Source organism: Phalaenopsis equestris, unplaced genomic scaffold (assembly GCF_001263595.1).
Source record: "Phalaenopsis equestris unplaced genomic scaffold, ASM126359v1 Scaffold000036, whole genome shotgun sequence".
NCBI lineage: Eukaryota > Viridiplantae > Streptophyta > Magnoliopsida > Asparagales > Orchidaceae > Phalaenopsis > Phalaenopsis equestris.
The window spans coordinates 6,549,572-6,574,359 of record NW_018164478.1 but is presented as its reverse complement, the minus strand read 5'-3'; the positions used below and the strand labels follow the sequence as shown (position 1 = coordinate 6,574,359).

At 36.9% G+C, this 24,788-nt stretch overlaps 2 protein-coding genes across 2 annotated transcripts; both read right to left on the bottom strand.

Annotated features, from left to right (window-relative positions):
• Positions 1–8,798: 8,798 nt before the first annotated feature.
• LOC110018765 (DNA repair protein RAD50-like) lies at positions 8,799–13,836 on the bottom strand. Its single transcript, XM_020716194.1, has 5 exons — positions 13,575–13,836; positions 13,402–13,488; positions 13,143–13,310; positions 12,857–13,032; positions 8,799–9,008 (listed from the first exon to the last, which is right to left on the bottom strand). The coding sequence occupies exons 1-5, from the start codon at positions 13,695–13,697 to the stop codon at positions 8,837–8,839; spliced, it is 726 nt and encodes a 241-aa protein (XP_020571853.1). The 5' UTR covers positions 13,698–13,836; the 3' UTR covers positions 8,799–8,836.
• A 4,872-nt stretch (positions 13,837–18,708) lies between these two features.
• Positions 18,709–23,799, bottom strand: LOC110018767 (chaperone protein dnaJ 20, chloroplastic-like). Its single transcript, XM_020716196.1, has 3 exons — positions 23,778–23,799; positions 20,907–21,169; positions 18,709–19,197 (listed from the first exon to the last, which is right to left on the bottom strand). Exons 1-3 carry the CDS (start codon positions 23,797–23,799, stop codon positions 18,991–18,993), a joined length of 492 nt encoding a protein of 163 aa, XP_020571855.1. The 3' UTR covers positions 18,709–18,990.
• Between the last annotated feature and the right edge of the window lie 989 nt (positions 23,800–24,788).

The following is a 24,788-nucleotide window of genomic DNA, read 5'->3' as shown; positions in this document are numbered from 1 at the left end:
ACGTAAATCCTCATCCCTTTTTTTAGGCTCCTGCATAACTATATTGTGCAGCGTAAGTCCTAATTCACTTTTGGTTCTGAGGATATCGTTTATTACAACGTAAACACTCATCTCTTTGCGGGTTATTTGCATAACCAGTTATCATACAAGTGTAAATCTCAAATAATAAAACTGACAGGATTAAACACCTTAAACCCCCAAATAACATCGTCTCCAAAACTCAGTCACACATTAGGATAGTTTGGGAAATCACTGATGTCTTCTCCTCAGAATCTCTGGCATCCCCTACCTTTTCCTTTCTTTGTACTCCTGAAAATAATTGTTCCTATTTGAGCCACTCCCACTTATTTTTCCACGTCCTAGCGTGAGAACCTAAACCTTTAATACTTGAAGAGTTCATTATCAAGTCACTTGTTTTTCCACGTTCATTATCGAAACTTTTCTCAAGTGACTTCAGTCATTTGTCATTTGGGATGTAATTAACTATAGCGGTTTGTCTTTATAAGGAGTTTGAAACTAAGGTAAAATAAATCATATTTAATTTTTGTATTAAATAGGAGAATTTGTCAGTCACACATAAAAGGTTCGCAGACGTATGTCACAAACCTCTTAGTTTGTCGGATTGGGTCTATCGCCGAGATATAGACTCATTTTTCAGGAATGTGTAATATTTGAGGTATCGGGAGCAATTATGCAAACTATTAGACTAATGAGATTCATTCAGTCTTATTTTCTAAAAATTAAAACACACTACTTTCAAAACTAAAACTATATACCTCTTATATTAAATTAAATTTTAAAATTATTTTCAATTTTCAAAATCAAAAAAAGGTTGACCGACAGGACATTGTCCTGTTTTATCTAATTGAGTTCAATATTTTGTCTCTTTTATGGATGATTTTTCTTGCATGACTTGATTTTACTTTATAAATTTCATACTGAGTTTCTATCCTATTTTCAATCATTTTATGCTGAAATTCACACATAAAAAAAGTTCGCAGGTCAAACGGATGTCATAAATCTCTTAGTTTGCAGAATTGGGTCTACTGCCGTGATATACACTCACCTTTCAGATGTGTAGTATTCACGATATCTGGCACGATTATGCAAACTATTGGACGAATGAAATTCATTTGGTCTCTTTTTTTTTAAAATTAAAGCACGCTATTTTCAAAATCCAAACTATATACTATTTATATTAAATTAAAATTTCAAAATTATTTTAATAATTTTCAAAAATCAACAAAAAGTTGACCGATAGGGATGCACATGCACGAGGTCCTCGTGATTTCAGTGTAACGAAAGCCGACCGGCTCATTTCAAGGATTAGGTGCCTCCTCTCTGTCTTGGGCCTTATTCTAATCTACTAGAGCTTATATATCTGATTCTTATATTTAGATTTTTAGTTTTTACTTGTGTATCTGTCAAGACACAATTCTCGATGTTACCCTTCCATGGTTTTATCTGAAGTCAAGAAGGTGTTTCTTTGTAACTCGTCTGAGGTAGTGACCATTTCACAAAAATAGAATGGTATTACGGCTATAATTTGATCCCTTGGAGATATTTATCATCGATTTCACATCCTCCGCAACCATGCCTTCACTGTCGCCGCCTACCCTCACTGTCGGAACCACCAGGCAACACTCATGTTGTCTTCCTACAACTCCAACTGCCATCCACCACCTCATCCACCTGTTGACATCCTTTCCAGCCACCTCCTACCTTGTTTCCACTCATTCCAGCCGCCCGTCTTCAATATCCAGCCATCCCCCCTCATTGTTCCATCCCAAAGACAGTCCTCCCTTTGTTGTCCCATGCTTTCCCACCGTTACCATTGTCATTCGTGCTTGTTGTCACCACCTTAAACAACTTTTCTTAGTTGTTTTCTGTTGTTCCAACCATTTGGCGAGCCATTTCCCTCATTCCAGCTTGCTGCCATTGTCACAACTCCTCTTCACTACCGCCATCCTCCTCTCGTGTTGTCACAACCCAGAATCGCCTTTCCAGCCCAACCAGTCATTTCCCTCATTCCAGCTTGTTGCCATTGCCACAACTTATCCCCTTCATTGTCTCCATCTGCCTCCCTTGCAGTCGCAACCCAAAATCGCCTTTCAATCCATTCCTCTACTGTCCAACCAGTCTTCTTTGTTGCCACCACCATTTCAGCCCTCCATCATTGCAGTCATCACCTGGGGCAGCCTTCTCACATCACTCCCTAATGTTTGCTTGTCGTCTGACATTAGGGAAACAGCCACCTTTTTAATTTTTGCTTGGCAATCACCTTTTTAACCCCCGCTCCACCTTCCAAACCTCGTTGGCCAACACCACCGTCCTTGGGATGCGCTCTAGTTGTGTTTGTTTGTGTTTTTTTTTTTTTGTGTTTTCCCTTTCAAGTGAGTTGGTTAAAACCTACAATTTAGTTTCAGTAATAATATTATTTTTCCTATTGTGGTTTGGGTTCAATCCGGAATCATTTGGTATCGAAGCTGGTCTAACTTGAGTCATACATTAAAGTTTCTAACTTCCCCCAGATGTCCAACCAAAAAATTTTCTTTCCCACCCAACATCACCATTATACCCCTCCTTCCACCTGCCCACACCCAAACGGGTCAAACCCTAATCATGCCATCAAAAAGATAAGTGACAGGCGCTGATCAGGAGTTTACCATGGAAGAGATAAAATGACAACTTCATCGAGTGCTACAATGGAAAAATGAAATTGAGGAAAGGAAAACAATCAGACGGGTGACCCTTAGCCACAACGATGACCAACTAATCGAAAGAATGGAGTGAATATCTTCCACCATGCAAATTCCAGGGATGAAAAACCTCTACCCCAAAGATTTAACCTGAAATATTTGAGAAGTCGGAATTTTGAAATAACAGTGTATATCATATTTCAACAGTCATATGGTTCAAGACGAGGTCATAGAGTGACTTTAGACCTTAAAATGTGTCTTTAAGTGTCAGGTCATCACCCCAGACAGAATGGTGAAACTTGCTGCCAGCAAGTTAAGGAAGAGAACATTTCAGTGATGGGCAAACTTGAAGATTCTTGCACAGCAAAAAGAGATGAGTAAAATTACTAGCTAGTCCAACATGAAACAGGAGATACAACATTAATATCTACCAACTCACCACAGACCGGATGTTTAGAATCCAACTTCAAAAGTGGAGAAATCACATCATCAAGCAACAACCACATCTTTCAGGCAAGATTTAAAACCATCTCACAATCAATGCACAATTAGGGGAACATCCAAGTTGACACTGTTTAAGGAGAAACTGATTCAGAGTTAGGAACAAGTGGATCGAACCATTATTCTTAAATCTATCCTAGTCAGAAAATTTTTCAAGTGCCATAATTTTGGCATATTTAATCAGATTGAACAATCAGGTAATGATCTATTTCATGACTAAGGAGCAGTTCAAAATATAAACAGTGATCTTCGAGAAGATGAAGATTTCAGAGAGAATTCTCAATTGTCATTCAACGATGTAGAGACGCTAGTGATTCAAGATAATCCCACAAGAGAGGATCAAGTTGGATTAATCAAGGTTGTTCTAGAAAATAGTGAGTTTGAGGTAGCGCTCATGCAAAGTATCATGTTAGATGCCACGAACCTCCTTTCTGCCAGCGTTGGGAGGAGTATTAGTAGGACTAGTATTGGATGTCCGAAAAATTCATTGGTTGCAAGATCGACACCAAACACATGAAAACTCCATTTAAAAGAAATTCAGACTTTTCATATATATAGACTGCTTCCTGAGTTGTCTCTTCTGCATATCTGAGATGAGGCACATTTGTGCCACCTTGGGAATATTATATGGAGTTATTCAGACATTTTTTAATTCAGCAGCGTGACCACCAATAGATAGCTAGACAAGAGGGAAGAATCACAGCTTTAGAAAGTGTCTCATGAGCTTGGTGAAGCAGAAAATTCCTCAATGAAATCCGTGTCCTACCAGAGAAGAAAAAGAGATCTTCGAGCAGTAATACTTCAGTGTGATCCAACTTGTCATAGATTTCATATTAGAGTTGATTCATCATTACATACTTGTTTATCAAATACACTCGGACGAGTACAAGGAGTGGAAGAAGTCAAGTTCAGATTTAATGGTTTGAAGATTGATTCATGAGGATACCCATCCACGTACAGTTCCAGTTATGATTATGCCAAAACAGAATGGATAACTATTCTATCAATATATGTTTTAGAATGACAATGCCTATATAATTGAGTTATTGGGAGATTGCTACATTGTTATCACTTTCAACGTGACTGACTGGACGCCATACTACGAGGAGATAAAAGCTTCGACGGATGTGGTCAAAGCTCCTCGAACCCCAAGGAAGCTCACACGATAACGTTTGGCATGGGACGCAGAATGTGAGAGCTTCTCCCACTTTGGACACGAGACGCGTGTTCGAGGGGTCCTCATAATTACAGTGCTTGAACTGATTGATCTAGGAAAGAGAGAAAGCCAACCAACTCCCTCCTTTCTACAATGGGCCCCACCCTAATTATCTAAGGCTTATATATTTGATTCATGTGTTCAAGTTTTTAATTTTTATCTATCTATCAGGACAGTCATCGACTTCTAATTTTCCCCATCTAAGGTTGTATCCGAAAGCGATAACGTGTTACGACTGTAACTCGTCTGAGTTGGCACCATCTCCCAAGGATAGAAAGGTGCTCTAGCTGTAATTCGATTTCTTGAAGTTATTTATTCTAGATTTTTCATCCTCTGCAACCCTCCCTTTGTTGTCACTGCCGCCTTTCCTCGTTGTTGGAACCACCGGACATCACTCTCGTTGTCTCCATGCAACTCCAGTCGGCACCAACTTCACTTGTTTTCATCCTTTCCGGCCACATCCCAATTGGCTGCCACTCATTTCAGCTGCTTGTCTTTGTTGTCCGTCATTCCCCCTTGCAGTCGAAGGCCCGGGAAAGCCCTCTCTTTCGCACGCTTTTCAACTTTTGTCGTTGTCATTCCCACTCACTGACGCCACCCCGAATAGTTGTTCCCGGCTATTTTATGTTGTTCTACAGCCTGACCAGTCGTTTCCCTCATTTCAGCCCTTGCCGCAACTCCTCCCCTTCGCTGTCGCCACCCTCCTCCCGTGCTGCCACAACCCAATATCGCCCTTTCCAGCCATTTATTGTTGTCCAACACCCCTTAGTTATTGCTGCCATTTCAGCCCTCCATCCATATTGCCATTATGTTGGGCAATCCTCTCATATTACTCTCTACTGTTTGCTTATTGTTCGGACAGAGGAAACAGCCGCGTTGCAGTTTTTTGCTTTCCAACTGCCTTTCCACCCTGCACCATCTTCCACCCTCGTCGACCACCACCACCATTTGTTGGATGCACTCTAGTTGTGTTTGTTTATGTTGTTGTATTTTCCCTTTCAAATGTGTTGGTTGTAGCCTTATATTTGTTTTCAGTAATAATACTTGTTTTTCCCATTGTGTTTTCGGTTAACTCCGATATCAAGGGCATCCTTGGCACAGTAATTGTCGTGTCAGGATCGATTTGGTCCAAGCATAGAACAGACCAGCAAGTGCTTCCAGGCAGGAAATTTCCCCTTATTGGGAGTGGGGTCCACTCCAATTTACCCTACAACTATTTATATTGTTTTTTTTTCTTTTTTTAGGTCAATTTTTTGCTTGAGCTTGTTTGGGATAGTTGTCAATATCTTTGGTAGGGTTGTATCAAAGGGTCGAGTGATACTTCGACTATATTTCGCTCTCGATGTGATGATTACAATTCTCTAACACCTCCGGGTCCCTCCACTCCGCTGCCACGCATCCCTCCTCTGTTGCGGTCGTCTAGAACAGTAGCTCCTAGCTCTTTTTCTGCGGTTCCCGACCTCCCTGCCACCCCTCCCAATCCCCTCTTGTTAGTTCCCACCCGTCCAGCCTTTCTAGTCACTCCTCTCATTCCGTGTTGTTGTTCTCCCTATTGTTCCCGCATTCACGCTTAGCCGCCATATCGCAAAGACCCTCCTCTAACCGCTGTTTTCCGTGCTACCCAGCCCACCGACATACTTGTTGTAAGAAGCAAATACCTACTGTGTCCTAGTTGTACCCGGCCCCCTCTCCACTTCCCTGACTTACCGTCACCTTTCCCACCTCCCAACAGCCACCACCCCCACCGACATACTTGTTGTAAGAAGCAAATACCTATTGTGTCCTAGTTGTACCCGGCCCCCTCTCCCCTTCCCTGACTTACCGTCACCCTTCCCACCTCCCAACAGCCACCTTAGAGTCACCCTAGTATTTCAGTTTGTATGGTTGTAATTTCATATTTGATTTCAGTAATCATGTTTGTTTTTCTCATTATTGTTGGTTAACTCTAAGATCAATACATACATATGCGTGTGTGTAAAATATTTAGCCTAGGCGTATTTTAATATAACTGTTCGTTGTATTAACATACAGTTAGCCCAAACGTGCAATTTTCCTTTTGCAATTGCACTAAGCTCTGCATCTAGAATGAATAACTGTGCAGTTTTGGTGTGAGATATGAGCTGTAGAGATAAAAAGGGAAGATGAAGACTAAGGCTATGTTTTCTTGTGGAATATTTTATTTTTCATATTTTCTTCAATGAAACAACATTGATTCAAGTTTGATAGGTATTAATACATGAATGGGGGGGATCAATTTAAGAAATAAGTTGATTTTAAATTTGAGTTGTAAGTTAGAAATATAGATGTAATAAAAAAAATCCATATTTTGTTGATTGTATAAAAAAAATTTAAAATTTAAGGCCGATCAGTGTAAGAAAACTTATCTGGTTGTTGATCAATGTGTGTAAGATACTCAATTTCTAATTCTAGAAGCAAATTTGACTTGAATGTAAGCTAATTCAAATATAGTTTTTGTTTTGCGAAGTAAATATTTTGTCCTATCATTGATGATTAAAAAATCATGCAACAATTTTAAATTATGCAAAGCACGTATTTAAAATATTAGGATATGTTAATAATTTATTAAAATGATGCATTTTAAAAGAAGGCTATGAGTACTTTAAAACGATAAATACTGTCGATTAACATAGTTCATGATGTATAGCATATATATTCAAATGTTCTATGATGAAAAAATAATGCAATGAGCTTAATAGAAATAATGCAAGTGGGTAAATTGGCAATGACACGGGAGTGGCAATAGACTTACAAGGTGAACCCTTATGGAAGAGAGAGATCCTCAACCTCTTTGAGATTTGAATGATAGTTCAATAGTGATAATGATGTATTACACTCGAACTTCATTGAACTTTTAATGTTAGCTCACGGTTTGGGTTAGTTGTGAATCTGATATAGCCAACTACCTTATGATGGCAGATAAATCTAAATATTCATACATTATAAGGCTGAAATATAATTTACTAAATTAAGAAATAAACTAAAAAAAATAAATGAATGATATACTATGACTAATCTAGCATATTGAAATTAGTGCACTTGACTATCATAATGTGCATCGTGTATTATGATTGAACATTTAATATTTCTTTTAAGAAACTCCCTTAGTAACATTGCCTCCATTACTATGTTGTGTCATTATTCAAATAAACTTACTTTGTAATGTTTATATGTGATGCATTAAGCAAATCTACGAATACATTCTAATCCTTACATCAAATTTATGATTTTTACATCATATGATTCTCTTTCTCTGATAATTTGAATTGTGTATTAGAATTGTTTATCTTACTTTGAGTATAGCTCACCGCATTATTATTTTAGATATTGCTAAAAGTAGTAGAATAAAGGACGGGATTGATCCTAAGTGAGAAAATTAAAAATTTATTACCCTGTATTCTGATGTAAAATTTTGATATAAGCATTGAAGCATGCTAAGGTAATATATAAGAAGAATGTTATGAATGTGAACTCTGTGGTATATTAGAATATCTATAATTGAATGAATAAAATATTTTAGGCCACTTCATTACAATGGTCAGTGTTAACTAAGTTGATCTCTATTGAGTCAAAAGTTATTTTGTATGTTTTGATTTGGGAAATTCAAAATCACCCAAATCCAATTTGATTAGTAAAGTTCCAAGGTGGGGTTATTAATACATTCAATTGGTTGAGCCTGTCATAACTTATGCACAATTAGATGAGGTCATAACAATCACTTCTTTTAGCATCTTATGCAACACACCAACAATCACCCAAGGCTTACTAATATTCAAAACTCATAGGCCAACGCATGACTTTCAATTTTTGTTCTCATGCTTATAACACTTTAGATACGATTATTCAAATGCATATCAAATAAAAATTTTAACCAAAAATTATCATTTATCAACAATAACAAACTCAAACAATTTTTTACAACCCAGTATTATCCTTAAAAACGAATAACAATTTGCCTTTGTCTCCACCTATTTAGAATGAGGGAACGTCCTAACAAATTATAAAGTCAAAACATTATAAAGTCATACAGCTCTTTTATTTCCATATTCAATTTTTGTTTAGTTCAAATGAATACTTTAATTTGATGAGGAACTAAAATATCAATCCGTTTTATAGTACACTAATAACATGTAGCAGCGAACAACAATAGCATAAGACATTCACTTACCAGCAATAAAAAAGGCCAAAAATATAGAATATGGAAGTTAGGAACTAAAATATCAATCCGTTTTATAGTACACTACAGAAAAAAATAACATGTAGCAGCGAACAACAATGGCACAAGACATTCACTTACCAGTAATAAAAAAGGCCAAAAATATAGAATATGGAAGTAAGCTTTGCTTTAAACCCCATTATTTCCAAATTGTATCCCGACGTAAGACAAAAAACAATTTTAAAACTAAGTGATTGAGAATGCCGGAAAAGAAAAATCAACGAGAAAACCAGTAAAAATAACCTTATATGCTGCATCTTTAAGAGTTTGCAGATTCTCCAATTTCAGTTTATATGTCTTTATCTCTTGTGCTTGATCCTTGTGAAGCTTTTTGATGACCTCTAAGGCTTTCGTATAACTGGAGAGAAGCAATCTGAAGGTTAGAGACAACAGAGATGATACGGTCGTACAACCAATAACAAATGATCATAAAGATGCAACAAATGAGACCTTTGAATAAAGAACATTAAACAGATACCATGTAAACAAAAGTTCCATAGAACTGACCCAAAAAAAGAAAGAAAACCCATAAAATTAATCAATATGATCCTGTTACACGCAGACATCTAATTTTAAAAAACGGCTACAAAAGTAAAAATAACAAATTGAAACTATACACATCTTCTAAGAATTACTCAAGCATTTGAACCCAAAAAAGAAAATTTGACTGCATTAATTTAGTGGGGAATCTTATCCATAAGACAAGTCTTGTACATATTTGATTCCCGTCCGTTCCTTCCCAAGGGCATGCCCAATTTATGTTTACTTATTAACACCTCACACAGTTCCCTTGTGAAAATAAATTTAGAAAGCCCAAACCCAACATATCAAATTAAGACATCTGTTTACCAGACTCATGTGGCATTTTTAACTGCCCTTGTGGAATGAAAATTTTAGCCTTATTCTATTCACAAATATATCCTCATAGATCTTTTTTTTTTATTGTTATTGGCTTTTCTGTCAGTCGACCAATAGAATAATATAGAAAGTTCCTATAATAATTTAGCAAATATATCCTCATAGATCTTTTTTTTTTTTTTTTTGTTATTGGCTTTTCTGTCAGTCGAATAATATAGAAAGTTCCTATAATAATTTAGCAAGATATAAAATTTCAAACTTCATGTACTAAGAATAACCAAAAAAGAGAATGAATTAATCTGTCGCATTCCTTCCATGTGTTTTCTGTAACATTCAATTTTAGAAACAAGGACAAAAGCAAGTTAAAAAAAAGGAAGATTTACATACATACCACCCAATTCTTGTGTATTTACATATCCTAAACTTCAATTTTTTATATATGTGCCGCCTTACATATGCACAAAAAATGTCTATTTCACTTTTTACAAGTTAAAATTGCATTACTTTAGATGTGATGTAATCGATATAGTTAATAGAAATGTAAAAAAGTAAAGTTTAGGTGTTGGATAGTAAATACATAGGATGTGTGGTATGTATATAAATGCCCCTAAAAAAATGCAGCTCGTGTGCGAGCAAATTAATCTCTAAGTACGTAGGATAATGAAGCTACACATTGATATATGCTAGGCTGTTATGAATTATAATAGAAAATAACTTATTCCTGTAAGAAGTTTGATGAATAAATTATTTCCTGAGAATTAAGAAAATATTTCTCGTCCTATTTTATAATTATTTCCTTGGATTATGAATTATTTATTTTACTATTTTATGTTATTTATTATATCTCCTAATAATTAATATGAATTGAATATTGGAGATATCATGTGATATATCTTTCCTTTCATATCATTTTTTTTTATTATTTTTCTTATTATAGAATTCTTGTAAGGGTTATTTACACCCTCATTCATATCAATGAAAAAAATATCATTTCTTTTTTATTATTTTTCTTATTATAGAATTATACCCCCGTTCATATCAATGAAAAGAAATAAAATATTCCACTTTATTCTGCATTATTAATTATTCTGAATTTCAACATGGTATCATAGCCTAATTTCATACTCTAGCCACCAGTCTTTCTTTAAGAATTGTCGGACTCCGTTCCTGTCATCCTCTATGCGGGAAGAGAGGGGCACCCATCTTGGTATTTGAAACAACAATTTTTTTCTCCTTCTCTCCCTACAAGTTTTGTCTGTTGGTCGGCCCTTCTTGAATCGGAAGTCACGTAACATACCCGTCTTGTTCTGCTCCTCCTCTGCTCCCTCTTCCCAACGCCAACTTCTTCCACCGGCATTGCTCGCCGCTGGCCTCTCTTCTTCTTCATCCTCCGGCGGCACGAAGGTCGCATCCCCATTACCCTTAATTCCCACTAACTTGCAACCCAGCGAGCAGAATCAGAAGTGATCGAGCAGGGATCGAGCGCATATTTCACACTTGTGCGGGGATGCACCCTTACCGCTAGTATGTGGTTGGGGCCACTCATTGAGATAGAGCACTCTGGCACACTTGATCACATACGTCTGAACTCCCCCGATCTTCAGAACCTTATGGATCTCCGCCACACAAACCACATCGTGATAAAACAACCATTGTATCTGAATCACGCGATGCCCGACATGTTGCTCCGAGCGACGATAGAGGCAGAATGCACCAGAGCCAGCGTCCCCGCAGTCGAGCAGGACATGCTGCATTTGTTGTGCGCAGCATCCGCAAGAGTAGAACAAATCGAGAAGAAGGGGGTTGTGAGCAGAGACTCTAGCCATGGCGGCACTAACGATACCCCCGGCGTTGCCCCCCCCCGCCTCATCATCATCTCGTCGGAGATATCACTTCGTCAATCGGACAATGTCGGCGAAATCCATCACCGGTCATTTCTTCTGCAGTATTTTTTCTTGCACAAGCATCTGGAGGAGCTATGTTTTCAGTCAAGCTTGAATCTACTTCTCTTTATGCTGAAACATATGGCTGACAAAACTCAATTTTCAGTCAAACTTGAATATACTTCTCTCTATGTTGAAACACATGGCAGACAAAACTCAAAATTCAATCAAACCTGAATCTAGCAAATTCGACAATCTATCTTCTTTCTATGTCGAAACACATGACAGATAAAACTCAAAATTCAGTCAAGTCTGAATCTAGAAAATTCGATAATCCAAAAAATTTTGTTTTCAAAGCTAACCAAGTAGTACTTCACATCGCATCGAACTTGGTACATCATGAGTGAACAAAGCACATAGAGATTGATTGTCCTCTCATACAGGAGAAGGTTCAAGAAGGAATGATAAAGTTGACTCACGTGTCTACTTTAGAACAGTCAGCGGACATTTTCACAAAACCACTAAACGCTTCTTAATTTTCGATATTACTCAGCAAATTAGGAATTATTAACATACATTTCAAACTTGAGGGGGAGCGTTAGAAATTATAATAGGAATTAATTAATTCCTGCAAGAAGTTATAATCAATAAATTATTTCCTTATAATTAATAAGATATTTCCTTTCCTATTTTATATTTATTTCCTTGGATTAGGAATTATTTGTTTTCTTATTTTATGTTATTTCATATAGCTCATAATAATTAATATGAATTAAATATTGGATATATCAAGTGATATATCTTTCATTTCATATCATTTCTTTTTTTATTATTTTTTCTATTATAGATTTTTGGAAGGATTATTTATACTCCCGTTCGTATCAATGAAAAAAAATCAAGTAGTCTACTTTATTTCGCATTATTCTAAATTTCAACAAAGGCTATTTACATAGTAATTAATCAACATGAGAAACCTCGGTCCAGTCCTACACAGCTTATGCATGAAATATTGTTCGAGAAAACCAGCACAACACATACTTTCTCAAAAGATGAACCTAAAATCTAGAAAAGCCAATGTAAAGGTGGTTTATGTCAAAGAAAACCCGGGGCATTTCCATACATACCGCCTAATTCTTATGAATTTACATAACTAATACTTAAATTTTACTTATTACATTTACCCCACTCAAATATTTCATATCACATCAAAAATACCACCATTTTTACTTTTAAAAATTAAAATAGGATTATTCATGCATAGGTAAAGTTGCATGTATGTAAAAATTGAAGTTTAGTTGTTAGATATGTAAATAAATAGGAATTGAGTTGTATATGTGTGTATGTAAATCTTCCCAAAAAAAAGGAGCCGATTATTCTATCCATAAAAACAGACAGTAAATTCTTTACAAGAACTATTCATACACTCAATTGAAGAACAAAATAAGTGGAAGTGGACATAAAATACCGAGTGGCGGAGAATATGTCATCAAATTTCTTCTTCAGTGTTGATGGATCCTGTAGTGGCCAATTGGAGTCATCCTGGTGGACAAATATGACATTATCAAGGACAGCTTTGGAGACACCCATCAGAGCCGGAATCTCCCTATCCATGTCAGCGCATCTATAACTGAGGCATACCTTCTGAAAATTACCCCATAAATCACAAAAAAACAACAATCTTCATGAGAAAAAGTAAAGTTCCTTTGATCTTATACAAGTTCTAAAGTGGAAAAAAAGAGTCGCGGCAGAACCTCTGCAGTGAGAGGGTTGATAGTCTGGAGTACACTCTCTAGAGCTTTGAACTCCATCTTGGAAGCTTTCTGTGTAAGCTGGAAGGAGCGTATGCACACCACATCCTTGCCAGCAGCAGTCTTGAACCGGAGCTTGATCTGCCCCTTAGTCTCCGTCTCCCCCAAAACCTATCAAACAGGGCATTTCGTGAATAATAAACAAGCACAGCCCACCAACTCCAAAACATCACATAAGCGTTTTAAGCGTGAGAGGCTAGACCTTGGGGTCATGGATGAAGCTGTGGCCGGAGCGCGAGTTGGGAGGCAGCTCCCCGGTGCACGCGAGCTTAAGGCATTCGATAATAGTCTTCGATCAAAGACAGAGAAAAATGTGAGATAAGAACTCTGAAAAAGGACACGAGATCAATAGAGAAGAAGATTTTGTGTGTGTACGGTTTTGCCGGCGCCATTGGGGCCAACGATGAGGGTGAGGGGCCTGAAGAAGGCGATGACATGCTTGTTCTCCGGATCGAAGCTCCGTATGCCTTTGATCAGCATCTTGTCCACGGTGCTCATCTTTGCTCGATGATTCGGCCTGGGCTCGATCGCCTGAAGAGGAGAGAGAGGATGTTCGTAGGGTTTTGGTGAGGGTTTTGGACCTTCTCGTTATGCTTCTTGGAGAAGAAGAGAGAGAAGCGAGGAGTGGGAAATTGTAAGACCCGGCCAGCACGTAGAAAACCATTTCGGTGCCATAATAGCTTTGACAGTAAAAGCCTCCGTTTAGTATAAAAATTTAAATGTAATTTTGGATAAGCTCATGAAAAACGCGAATCAAACGATATTGCGGTGTTTTGAAAACGCCGCTCGCACTTATAAGTTATCTCAAAAGGACCCTAATTCGCTCGAAATTGTAAGACTGAATCAGAGGGGGGCTTACACTGGCGCGCATTTTCTGTTTGAACACTTGATGTATTTTTACCTGTGTTGCAGGTTATTTCTGAGTTATTTTCAGGTTATTTTTGTGTTATTTTTAATAATTCCGAAGAAATAATCCAAAAATAAAGACCGCAGATTATTTTTGGTTATTTCGGGATTAATGAAAATAACAAAGAAATAATGCGAGGAGTGGGAAATTGTAAGACCCGGCCAGCACGAGAAAACCATTTCGGTGCCATAATAGGTAAAAGCCTCCCTTTAGTATAAAAATTTAAATGTAGTTTTGGATAAGCTGGTGAAAAGTGCGAATCAAATGGTATTTCGGTGTTTTGAAAACGTTGCCCGCACTTATAAGTTATCTCAAACAGACCCTAATTCGCTCGAAATTGTAAGATTGAATCAGAGGGGGGCTTACACTGGCACGCATTTTCTGTTTGAACACTTGATGTATCTTTACCTGTGCTGCAGGTTATTTCTGAGTTATTTTCAGGTTATTTTTGTGTTATTTTTAATAATTCGGAAGAAATAACCCAAAAAATAAAGACCGCGGATTATTTTTGGGTTATTTCGGGATTATTGAAAATAACAAAGAAATAACCTGAAAATAACTCAGGAATACCCTGAGCCGCACGTACAACTACGTCAGGAGTCCGCACAGAAAAATTTTTGCTTACACTGAGGATGGCATACGCAGCATTACTTTATGTAATTTAATTATTTCGAGTCAAAACGAGTCAAACACAAACAATTTGTTCATTCGTGTTTGGCTCATTTATATATCGAGCGCCAAAAAAATTTTTGTGTTCGGCTCATTTGCTCAGCGAATAAATCGAACACAATCACGTTCAAAGAGATGTTTTGACATCCCTAACTATAGTATATTTAAAATGTATCTAGCTTCAAGAATCTAAATACAAAATACTAATATTACTTAGACGCATTTACATGCATCCCACTTAATTTTTATATATCTATATCTCCAAACACCAACCTTTTATTTTACATTTGGGGTTCTTACATGCCTAGCACCAAAAACTTCTATATTAACATATTTCACACCTAAACTTACATTTCTTACATATAAAGCACTAGTAATTCATTTAACACATCAAAATTAACACTCCGTTAATCTCCATTTCCACATTTCATTAAGGGTCCGTTTGGGGCGCGCCGCCGTACCGTTTGGTTCACGCTTTTTGTCAGCTTATCAGAAACTGCGTTTGGGTTTTTGCACTAAACGCAGGCCGCGGGTCGACCCCTGTAGCCGGCCCGCGAGCCGCGTTTTCCTGAAACGCACAAGCTGCTCCAAACGGACCTTAATTCTCATGCTAAGACCCACATTAAAGAATTTAGAAGTCGAAAAACAAGAGTTGTTTCTCGCATATAATAAACGGAAAAAGATAACCGAGATGCCTCATATGTAAATATATAACAAATGTAAGTTTAGCAAATAAAGATACCCACATTAATGCTATAAAATTAATCCATGCATGATTGATGTTTATACTAGAATTGAATGCATGATGGACATCATACAATGTGATTAGTCTCTTAAGAAGAACTATCTTAAAAAAACACTCTAGTACATAGAGTTGACATCAATTTTTCTTTTGGACTTTAAATTTAGAGAAATTTACACATATAGCACATAGTTTTTATGTATTGACATATCAAACAGCTAAAATTTGATATTTATACTTATAACACAATGATATCATAAATCTATGCATAGAAGTATATTTTTCACTTTTAAAGAGATAATTATGACGATATTTTTGATGTGACGTTGATGATTTGAGTTTTATAAGAGTAAATATGAATGTTTAGACGTTAGATATGTAAATATATAAGATTTGTTTGATATGTATGCAAATGACTCTTAAATCTATTCATGCAACTCCTTTCTCAATTAAACTTTTTAACCTTTATCCTTCATCTTCCTTGTCCTTTTGAATTTAATTGTTTTTTCATTAATTTGATATACTTGTTTCTTTGATGATTTATGGCCGGGAAATTTATATACGTATCATCCAATTTCTATGTATTTACATATCTAACGCCTAAACTCTATTGTTTATATTTACACCACTGAAATCTTTCATATCGTATAAAAATATCAATATTTTAAAATAAAAAAAATAAAATACTTCTTCTCATGTATAAATAAGATGACATGTATGTAATAAATTAAAGTTTAGGTGTCAGATAATGTTGAATATGTCCGTGAATCACACCCTAGGAATATAGCTTAAATAAGGAGAGAGAGTCAGTGAGATGAATAATAATGAATAGCATTAAACAATGCGTTTATTTTTTATAAAATATTATCCCTATTTATATGTGATATAATACAATGATGATATTGCATTTTTACCCCCGTTTTGAAGAGGTTTGTACTAGAATATTTCTGATATGTTACAAGTGTGTGTTTATTGTCTGGCTGCATTTTGGCTCTATCTTCTAAGCTTAGTAGACTTCAAGTCAACGGGATCAGCCCAGCCGGCTAATCCAGCCTGGTTGACCATCTTCGATCCCTAGTGAGGAGTCTTTGGGATCTCCACAAGATGTTTCTGACAAACATTATGAAATTGAATATTCATTTGGATTGGCTCTACTATGGATAGTATATCACATTGACTTTCCTTAGTGAATGATTTGGATGCTCTCGTCTCATTTCCTGTCAGAAGGCTCGTGATTAGATCATCTGATCATCTTCTTTTATGTCTCATGACTTAGTCAGCTTCGACATAATTGACCTAGCATGTATGTCGTTGCTCGTTCGATCGAGTGGGCCTCACGGTCTCCTAATAGTGGGCCAGCCTCTATCATACTCTTCCTTTCTAGGCCGTTAGATCTCTTTAAGATTAGTGCAAACATATTTTTATGTACATATTTTAGTTCTTTGGTTATCTTATTTTTTGAAAGTCATGTTGTGATAAGAATAAGAGAATTTAATACAAAAGCACATCACATTCAATTTAAATTAAGTTGATCGAACTCCCATAATTTCAGTGTCTTTGATTTTTTTTTTTAAATAGGGGCACAATGGGACCCATTCTTATTCATAATTTGCTCTTCATTTTTCCTTATTTGAATCAGCTGGCTTCCATTTTTTAGGCGTTGTGATGGACAACTTTTCAAAGTCTCATGCTAACATTCATACCTAGAGTTTAATCCATTATGTCTTCAAGAAATCTAGAAGTCAGAATTGACCAAAGGGTGATAAGAGGAAAATGGTTGTCATAAGAAAATAAGAATATTCTGCTCCCATAATTGGATCAGGTGAGGTCATCTGATTCGATCCTTGGCACTACGTAGAGGAACTTTCAACCAACAGACCTGAACTTTGATTAGATTGATCTACATTCTGCGGCAACTCATGATCATTTGATAGACCAGGCTACTCAAATATTTTCTGGTGTGCTTTCGTTGCTTTTACCGGTGATTCCTAGTGAGCCTATCACGTCAATTATGTTATCTGAGTTGAATCAGCTCCTGGGTACGAGGGGCTTTGTTCTTGTTTGTCGGGTCTAATTTTGTGAATTTTTTTTTAGTTTTACTATGACTCAAGATATAGATTTTATGTCTCTGATCAACCTAGATCGGGGTTTGATCTTTCAATCCTACAATTTATTTAGAAATTTATGACATATCACAAAATTTAAGATCGTGAGAAAACCTTGAAGGTGAGGTTTTACGCCGTGCTGAATGAACAATTTGAGAATCCTAAAATTAAGCCAATGTTCACCGAAAAAAATGAAATATTATAACCTAATTTAAAGAAAGAAAGCACACAAGCAAGCATGTAGAATGAATTTACAACCATGCCTCGAAAAAAACGTCTACTAAACCACCTAAATGCATTTTAAAATCATGAAGGTCGATTTCAAAGAATACAATATAGGAAATGTTGTTGTTTATTAAGAATTGCAGACCTTACAACTTGGTCATAAATTTTAAGATGTCTAGGTATGCTTGGTATAAAAAATGTCCTAATTCTAATGCCAGTTTATTTTTATATATTTACAACATTAAAAACTTTACATACAAACCACACAATTTTTATATATTTACATATCTAACTCTAAACTATAATATTTATATTAACAACATTAAAAACTTTATCGTTGAAAATATCACAACCAACAACTGTTTAATAATGAAATATGTTTTTTCATGTATAGTTTCATCACATCAAAATGTTGATATAAAAATTTTGGTTTACCATATAAATAGATAAAAATTGTGCTGACATGCACGCAAACTTCCATATATATATTTTTTTCTTAACAACCAAGACGTTATTACACCACTTTTAAATAATTGAAGTAACCAAAACATATACTACGAGCGAAGCCAAATGCATGATTGAATGCTTATCATCCATGCTTCGCTAAACCACTTAGATTTGCCACAACAATTCAAATATTGCGCTCGAATGTGTAGCACATTGATTGAAAACAAAGAGATGAGTCTTACGGTGCCGGAATCAAATGCTCTTCTCCCCCCAAAAAGAAATAAAAAAATAAGAAAATATACTGCTTTCACTTCTGCACTAAACATTCCAAAAATTTAAGATTAGTGCCTCTAGCGGTCAATAAATGTCACAATCTACATGCAATTCTTCTTTCAAGAGCATAATTCCACCATATAAGATATAGAAAGCTCCCATCATGAAATGATTTCTTCAGTTCACAGAAATGTTGAGAACATAGTAACATATGTGACAGAGAGAATGAAAACAGATATATATTTACAATATAGACATCAAAGCCTAAAAGGGTACTTTAGTTAGCAGTAATGTCAAAAGAAAATTGCATAACTATTTCAGCTTCTCATCCTGTAAAAACCACCATCATAATTTGGCACTTATGAGACATTTGACCTTTCCTCTTTCTTCATAAAAATTGAACTTGAAATCCACAGCCTTAGCTTATAACTGCTGAATCCAAGCTTGGGATGGAGCTTCAGGACATGATTGAGAAGAAGAAGGCAAATCTGCTGAAGAATCAGCTCTTTGTTTCCGCATGCGAGCTCCCCAAGAGAGATTGCCGCCTGAATTCTTAATCATGCTCCTCCTCTTCAGCTCTACAAGCTGATGCTGCCAGCGATTTTTCCATCGAGATTTCCCCCGCAGCTCCTGGATGAAAATAACAAGAGCATGGAGATATCAGTCATGCGAACTTGTGAGGTCTCTGAGTCTTAAGAGAGCATGGAGATATCAGTCATGCGAACTTGTGAGGTATCTGAGTCTTAAGATGTTGAGAAAATGACTAATAAAATATTTTTTTTCCAATCCTACTTACCTGATGACAATAAACAAAAATGTTAAAATTATGATCCAATTCTAAATTAGTCCCTGATCATTCATATGTGACTGATTTAGTTCTAACATTTATTCAATTTAGTCACTAGATTGTACAAATTTAATTCAAAATAATCTCTCATATTAAAATTACAATATAAAATTAATCACAATTTAGTTTACTGAGAAACTGCTGGGGATAAATTATACATAATTTTTGAATAGATGCTTCGTAGTTCATCGTTATTATTATCATTAGCTTTGTCTCAACTATTTGGCATTGACTTTATAAATCCTCTCTTTTTGATCCAAATGGCATGCAGTGAAACTTGCAGGGATCAATAAAAAAAAGAATAAACCAAACCGACAAGATTACCTTGGGAATTTCATGGACTCATTAACAAAAACTAATATGTTTACCAATAAAATAAGCCACTTGAAAACGATAGCAGGGACAAGACAAGAATTGAAGTTCATGAAATCAAGCATCATTGCAAAAATTGATTAACAGATGTCACACATTTGATGAGGCAAAGATAGAAAATGTTTAGATATAAGGTTAGAAATTGGAACATAGCATGAAACAACTAAATTACCAAACAAACCAACAAACAAACAGTAAAATGTCAATAGTCCAATGAAAATTAGTGAGATAACCACCCCGAATCTTTCAAGTTTACAAATTCTCTCATATGAAAGCATTTTAATGGCATCACTAATTTGGGAATCTTAATGAAAAAATCCCAACATCACCACCAAAGAGCCACAAGCACATGGTTGCAGAAGCACATACTCAAAAATACCATATTTTTCAATACTGCCGGCATAAAAAGAAAATATGGATCACCACGAAAGAGCCACAAGCACATGATTGCAGAAGCACATACTCAAAAATACCATATTTTTAAAAATGCAGCTCATAATTTTGAAAAACTACAATGGTCTATGCCATATGCCATATGTGCGACACAAGTAATAATCAAGTATGGCAAATGATACATGCATACGTGATCTTTAGAATGCTGAAAGGAAATATGTTTTCCACATGACATATCAGCAGAAATAATGGAACTACTCCTTAGTCGTCTCTGCAAACGGATATTAAAAAATCAGACTTTAAAACATTTAAGAAAAAAAAATTCATCCAAATCTCAACTGATGTTCAAAATATACAAATGATGAAGCAAAATCAATTAAAAGAATGAGTTTGTTTAGAACCAAAAAGCACAATAATACACTAAGAATAACAAAAACCCTAACATTATTTAGGTGCATCGGAATTCAATAGGCCTGCAATTTGCAATGGTTTAAGGTAAAAAGCAAGAAAAAAAAAAGTCCCTCCCTTCCATTCAATCTTGTAATCAATACTAAACGGATTCTCCAAGGCAAACAATTCAACCCATATTCTAAACAAACAGCGCAAAATCAAGATTACTCCATTACCTGATCAAAAAAACTTAATCAACCTGAAAAAAACAGTACACCCCAATCCAAATCACAGGCACATGGGAGGAAACAATAAGTTTATGAGAAAGCAAACCCACCTCATCGAGCTGCCTTCGGGCGGAGAAAGCAAAGTGGAGGCCACTGGCAAGGTAGCGATCATACTGGGCACGACATTCAGGATCCGAGAGAATCTCGTAAGCTTCCTGCACCAGAATAAAGCGATGCGTGTACTCCTCCGAACGATCCGGTGGCGAGACGTCGGGGTGGTACTTCCTCGCGAGCTGCTTGTAGGCACGCTTGATATCGTCGTGACTACCGCTCACAGGAATCCCTAACAACTCGTACAAGCTCTCCGTTGTCGCTGAAAGCTCGCCAATGGCCCCAACATCTCCCACCGCTGCGGGTGGCCTGTAGTCCAAGTGGGGAGCCCTTTGCCGCGACAGCAAGCATGATCGCTGTGTGGCCTTGGAGACCCGGCGCCAGTTGGTGATGATGGCGGAGTGCGAAAGGTCGGTTGTTGTTAGAGATGGGTAAAAGGACCTAATGCTGCAATTAGAGCCATGGCTCGGCCAATCACCTCCTCTCTCTCTCTCTCTCTCTCACTATATATCTTGTTTGGAAGGGAACCGAGCAATGGTCACTATATATCTTGTTTGGAAGGGAACCGAGCAATGGAGCAGTGGTGTAGATTTCTGGTTTTTTTTTTTTACTTTCTGATCCAACTTAATTGCACAATTTACATTTTAATTAGAAATTTAATAATTTTCACATATTTTTAAAAACGTTTTGAATGATAAGGTCAGTGATGGCATGCAACAGCCATAGAATTTGACTATTCAATTCCTGATAATAATTAATAACAAAGCGGAAGGCGTTGGGTGGCCGCCAACAAGCGGAAGCGGTCAATACTCCGAGTGGGGTTCGACAATAATTTTATTTTATTTTTAACCGATATAATGTGGTGTTGTGAAAAACGACGGCAATAAAGTGAAAAATTAGAACGAGTAAAATTGCACGCAGAAAAAACACCAGAACGACACACAGATTTACGTGGTTCGACAAATTTACCTACATCCACGGAGCTGCAGAGGGTTTATTTCTTCGAGGAATTACACCGTCAAACGCCTCGACGTTTACAAGAAAATCTCTATTTTAGAAAATCTCTATTTTCTATCTCTATTTTCTTCTCTCTTTCTCTCTCTATCTTCCTCTCTTTCTCTTAGCTCTCAAGATGACTTGGATTTGTCTTGCTTGGCTTGTATTTTCTTTAAACCAAAAGAGACTTTATAAAAACCATGAGAGCGGTAGGTGGGAGGTAGGTGAGCGGTAGATGGGATGTGGTAGGTGACCAGTAGGTGAGACACCTAACCGGGTCTCCACATTACCCAGTAATTCTCCCACTTCGAGACTGAGACACTGAATGCATCACCAACTAGCTGCATCATCTACTAGCTGTACCGACCTTTTCCTCAAACATGATATTCTCCACCTCTGTAACTCGAAGCCCCTGTCTTCATGCCAGAAGACCAGCTGAAGTTGAGCACAACTTCAACTTCTCACGAGTAACACCCTCAGTTGACATATCATTAACGTAGCCTCACGAGTAACACCCTCAGTTGACATATCATTAACGTAGCATTGTACCTCCAAGCTCTTTCCTAGGTTACTCTTGTATCTGCTTACAACTCCCACTGCATGAGCAATATCCTGCCCTTGCTGAAAGCCGTTTTCAACAAGTCCAGCCTTATGCCTCTTACTACCACTAAGCGCAGTCTTCACCCGATACACCCGCTTGTTGTGCAATGTCTTCTTCCTTGATATAAGTTCTGTCAGCTCCCAAGTCCGATTCTCTGGTAGAGAATCTGTCTCCTTCTTCTTGGTCAGCTCCCACTTGTTCGAATTCTTATCTTGCAAGATTTCTTCATAATTCTGTGTTTCTCTACCATTTGTCTGTACAAGGTCTGGTTTTCCTGCCTTTGGTGCTCTGCCACTTTTCAGGAATGGACCTTCTTCTGCTTCCCCATAATGCACATCTGACTCATGTCTCCACGCCTGAGTAAACCTGTAGTCATATATAGTGTGTCAGTTTTCTCACCCCGATGCATTACTAATGCTCATTTGGTAACCTTCCATGTGCTATCTGAGAACACTACTGAATGATCACTCTCATTGGTGTTATCTGAGAACACCACTGAATGACCACCTTCATTGAGCTGCCCAACAGAGATGAGGTTTTTCTTCAACTCAAGAATGTATCTTACCTTTTGCAATGTCCATTTGTTCTTATTAGGGAGTGCAATATCAACTTCTCCCATCCTCACCACGTCCAGAGCTTTTTCATCAGCCAGATGTAGCTTCTCAAAGTTATCTACAAGATAATTTCGCATTAACTCCCGGGGGGAAGATGTATGGAAGAAAGCCTCTAAATCCAGTATCCAACAGAGATGAGGTTTTTCTTCAACTCAAGAATGTATCTTACCTTTTGCAATGTCCATTTGTTCTTATTAGGGAGTGCAATATCAACTTCTCCCATCCTCACCACGTCCAGAGCTTTTCCATCAGCCAGATGTAGCTTCTCAATAGCTTCTCAAAGTTATCTACAAGATAATTTCGCATTAACTCCCGGCGGGAAGATGTATGGAAGAAAGCCTCTAAATCCAATATTCAATCATCAACAGAATTGTTAACTGCCAGCAATAATGCATCATGTATTTCTTCAGTTACAACATTAGCGCCATCATTCTCCTTCTTCTTAGGATTCATGTAGTTCCTTTTTATAATGCCAACATTGCCACAATTCCAACACAATTCCAACAGTTGCCTGCTGACCAGACTTTGATTTTGATCTTCCTCTGTTTGAGTTCATGTCCTGTGATCTCCCTTTGGAATCAACATTCAACGCCGAACTTGACACGAGTCTTCAGCCAAAATCAAATCACGAATATCATCATATTTCAGCTTGTATTTACCTACAGAATTGCTAACTGCCATCATCATGGCTTTCCAGCTATTTGACAATGATGTCAACAATATCAATGCACGTATCTCATCATCAAAATCAATTTCAAAAGACGACAACTAATTTGTGATCGTGTTGAAATCATTCAGGTGTTGAGCAACATAGACACCTTCCACCTTCTTCAAGTTCAATAACTTTTTCATCAAATGCACCTTGTTATTCACTGATGACTTTTCATACATACCTGATAAAGCCACCATGATATCTACAGTAGTCCTCTCCTTGATGACGATGTGGACAACCGATCTCGACAGGTTAATCGTATAACCCCTAGAACTTGTTGATCCAACAGATTCCATTCTGTCTCGTCCATCTTTTTTGGTCGCTTTCCCAGTAACGAAAGATGGAGTTTCCTACATCCTCTAGTAAGCAAAATCTGTGTCATTAAATTTCTTGATCCCAGATGTCATCACTTCGTCTCCGCCCATTTTTCTTCCTTAGATTCGAATTGAAGGCTCGTTGTTGTGAAAAATAATGACAATAAAACAAAAAATTAGAACGAGTAAAATTGCACGCAAAAAAAATACCAGAGCGACACACATATTTACGTGGTTCGACAACTTTGTCTACGTTCACGAAACTGCAGAGGATTAACACACATATTTACGTGGTTCGACAAATTTGTCTACGTTCACGAAGCTGCAGAGGATTAATTTCCTTGAGGAAATTACACCGTCGAACGCCTCGACATTTACAAAAGAAAATCTCACTTTTTCTTTCCCTTTCTCTCTCTCTTCCTCCCTCTCTCTTCCCCTCTCTCTAAATATGTTACAGCCAAAAGAAAAAAGAAGCGAAAACCAAAGGAATCCCCTAACCCCTAAGCCCACAAGAGTCCAAAGGGAAAAAGACAAAAGCTTCTCTTTTCTTCTCATTTCCAGCACTTAATTAAGAAGCTAATTAAATTTGGTGGACCAAGTCTCCACATTACCCAACATGTGATAGATGAGACAATGATTTAATG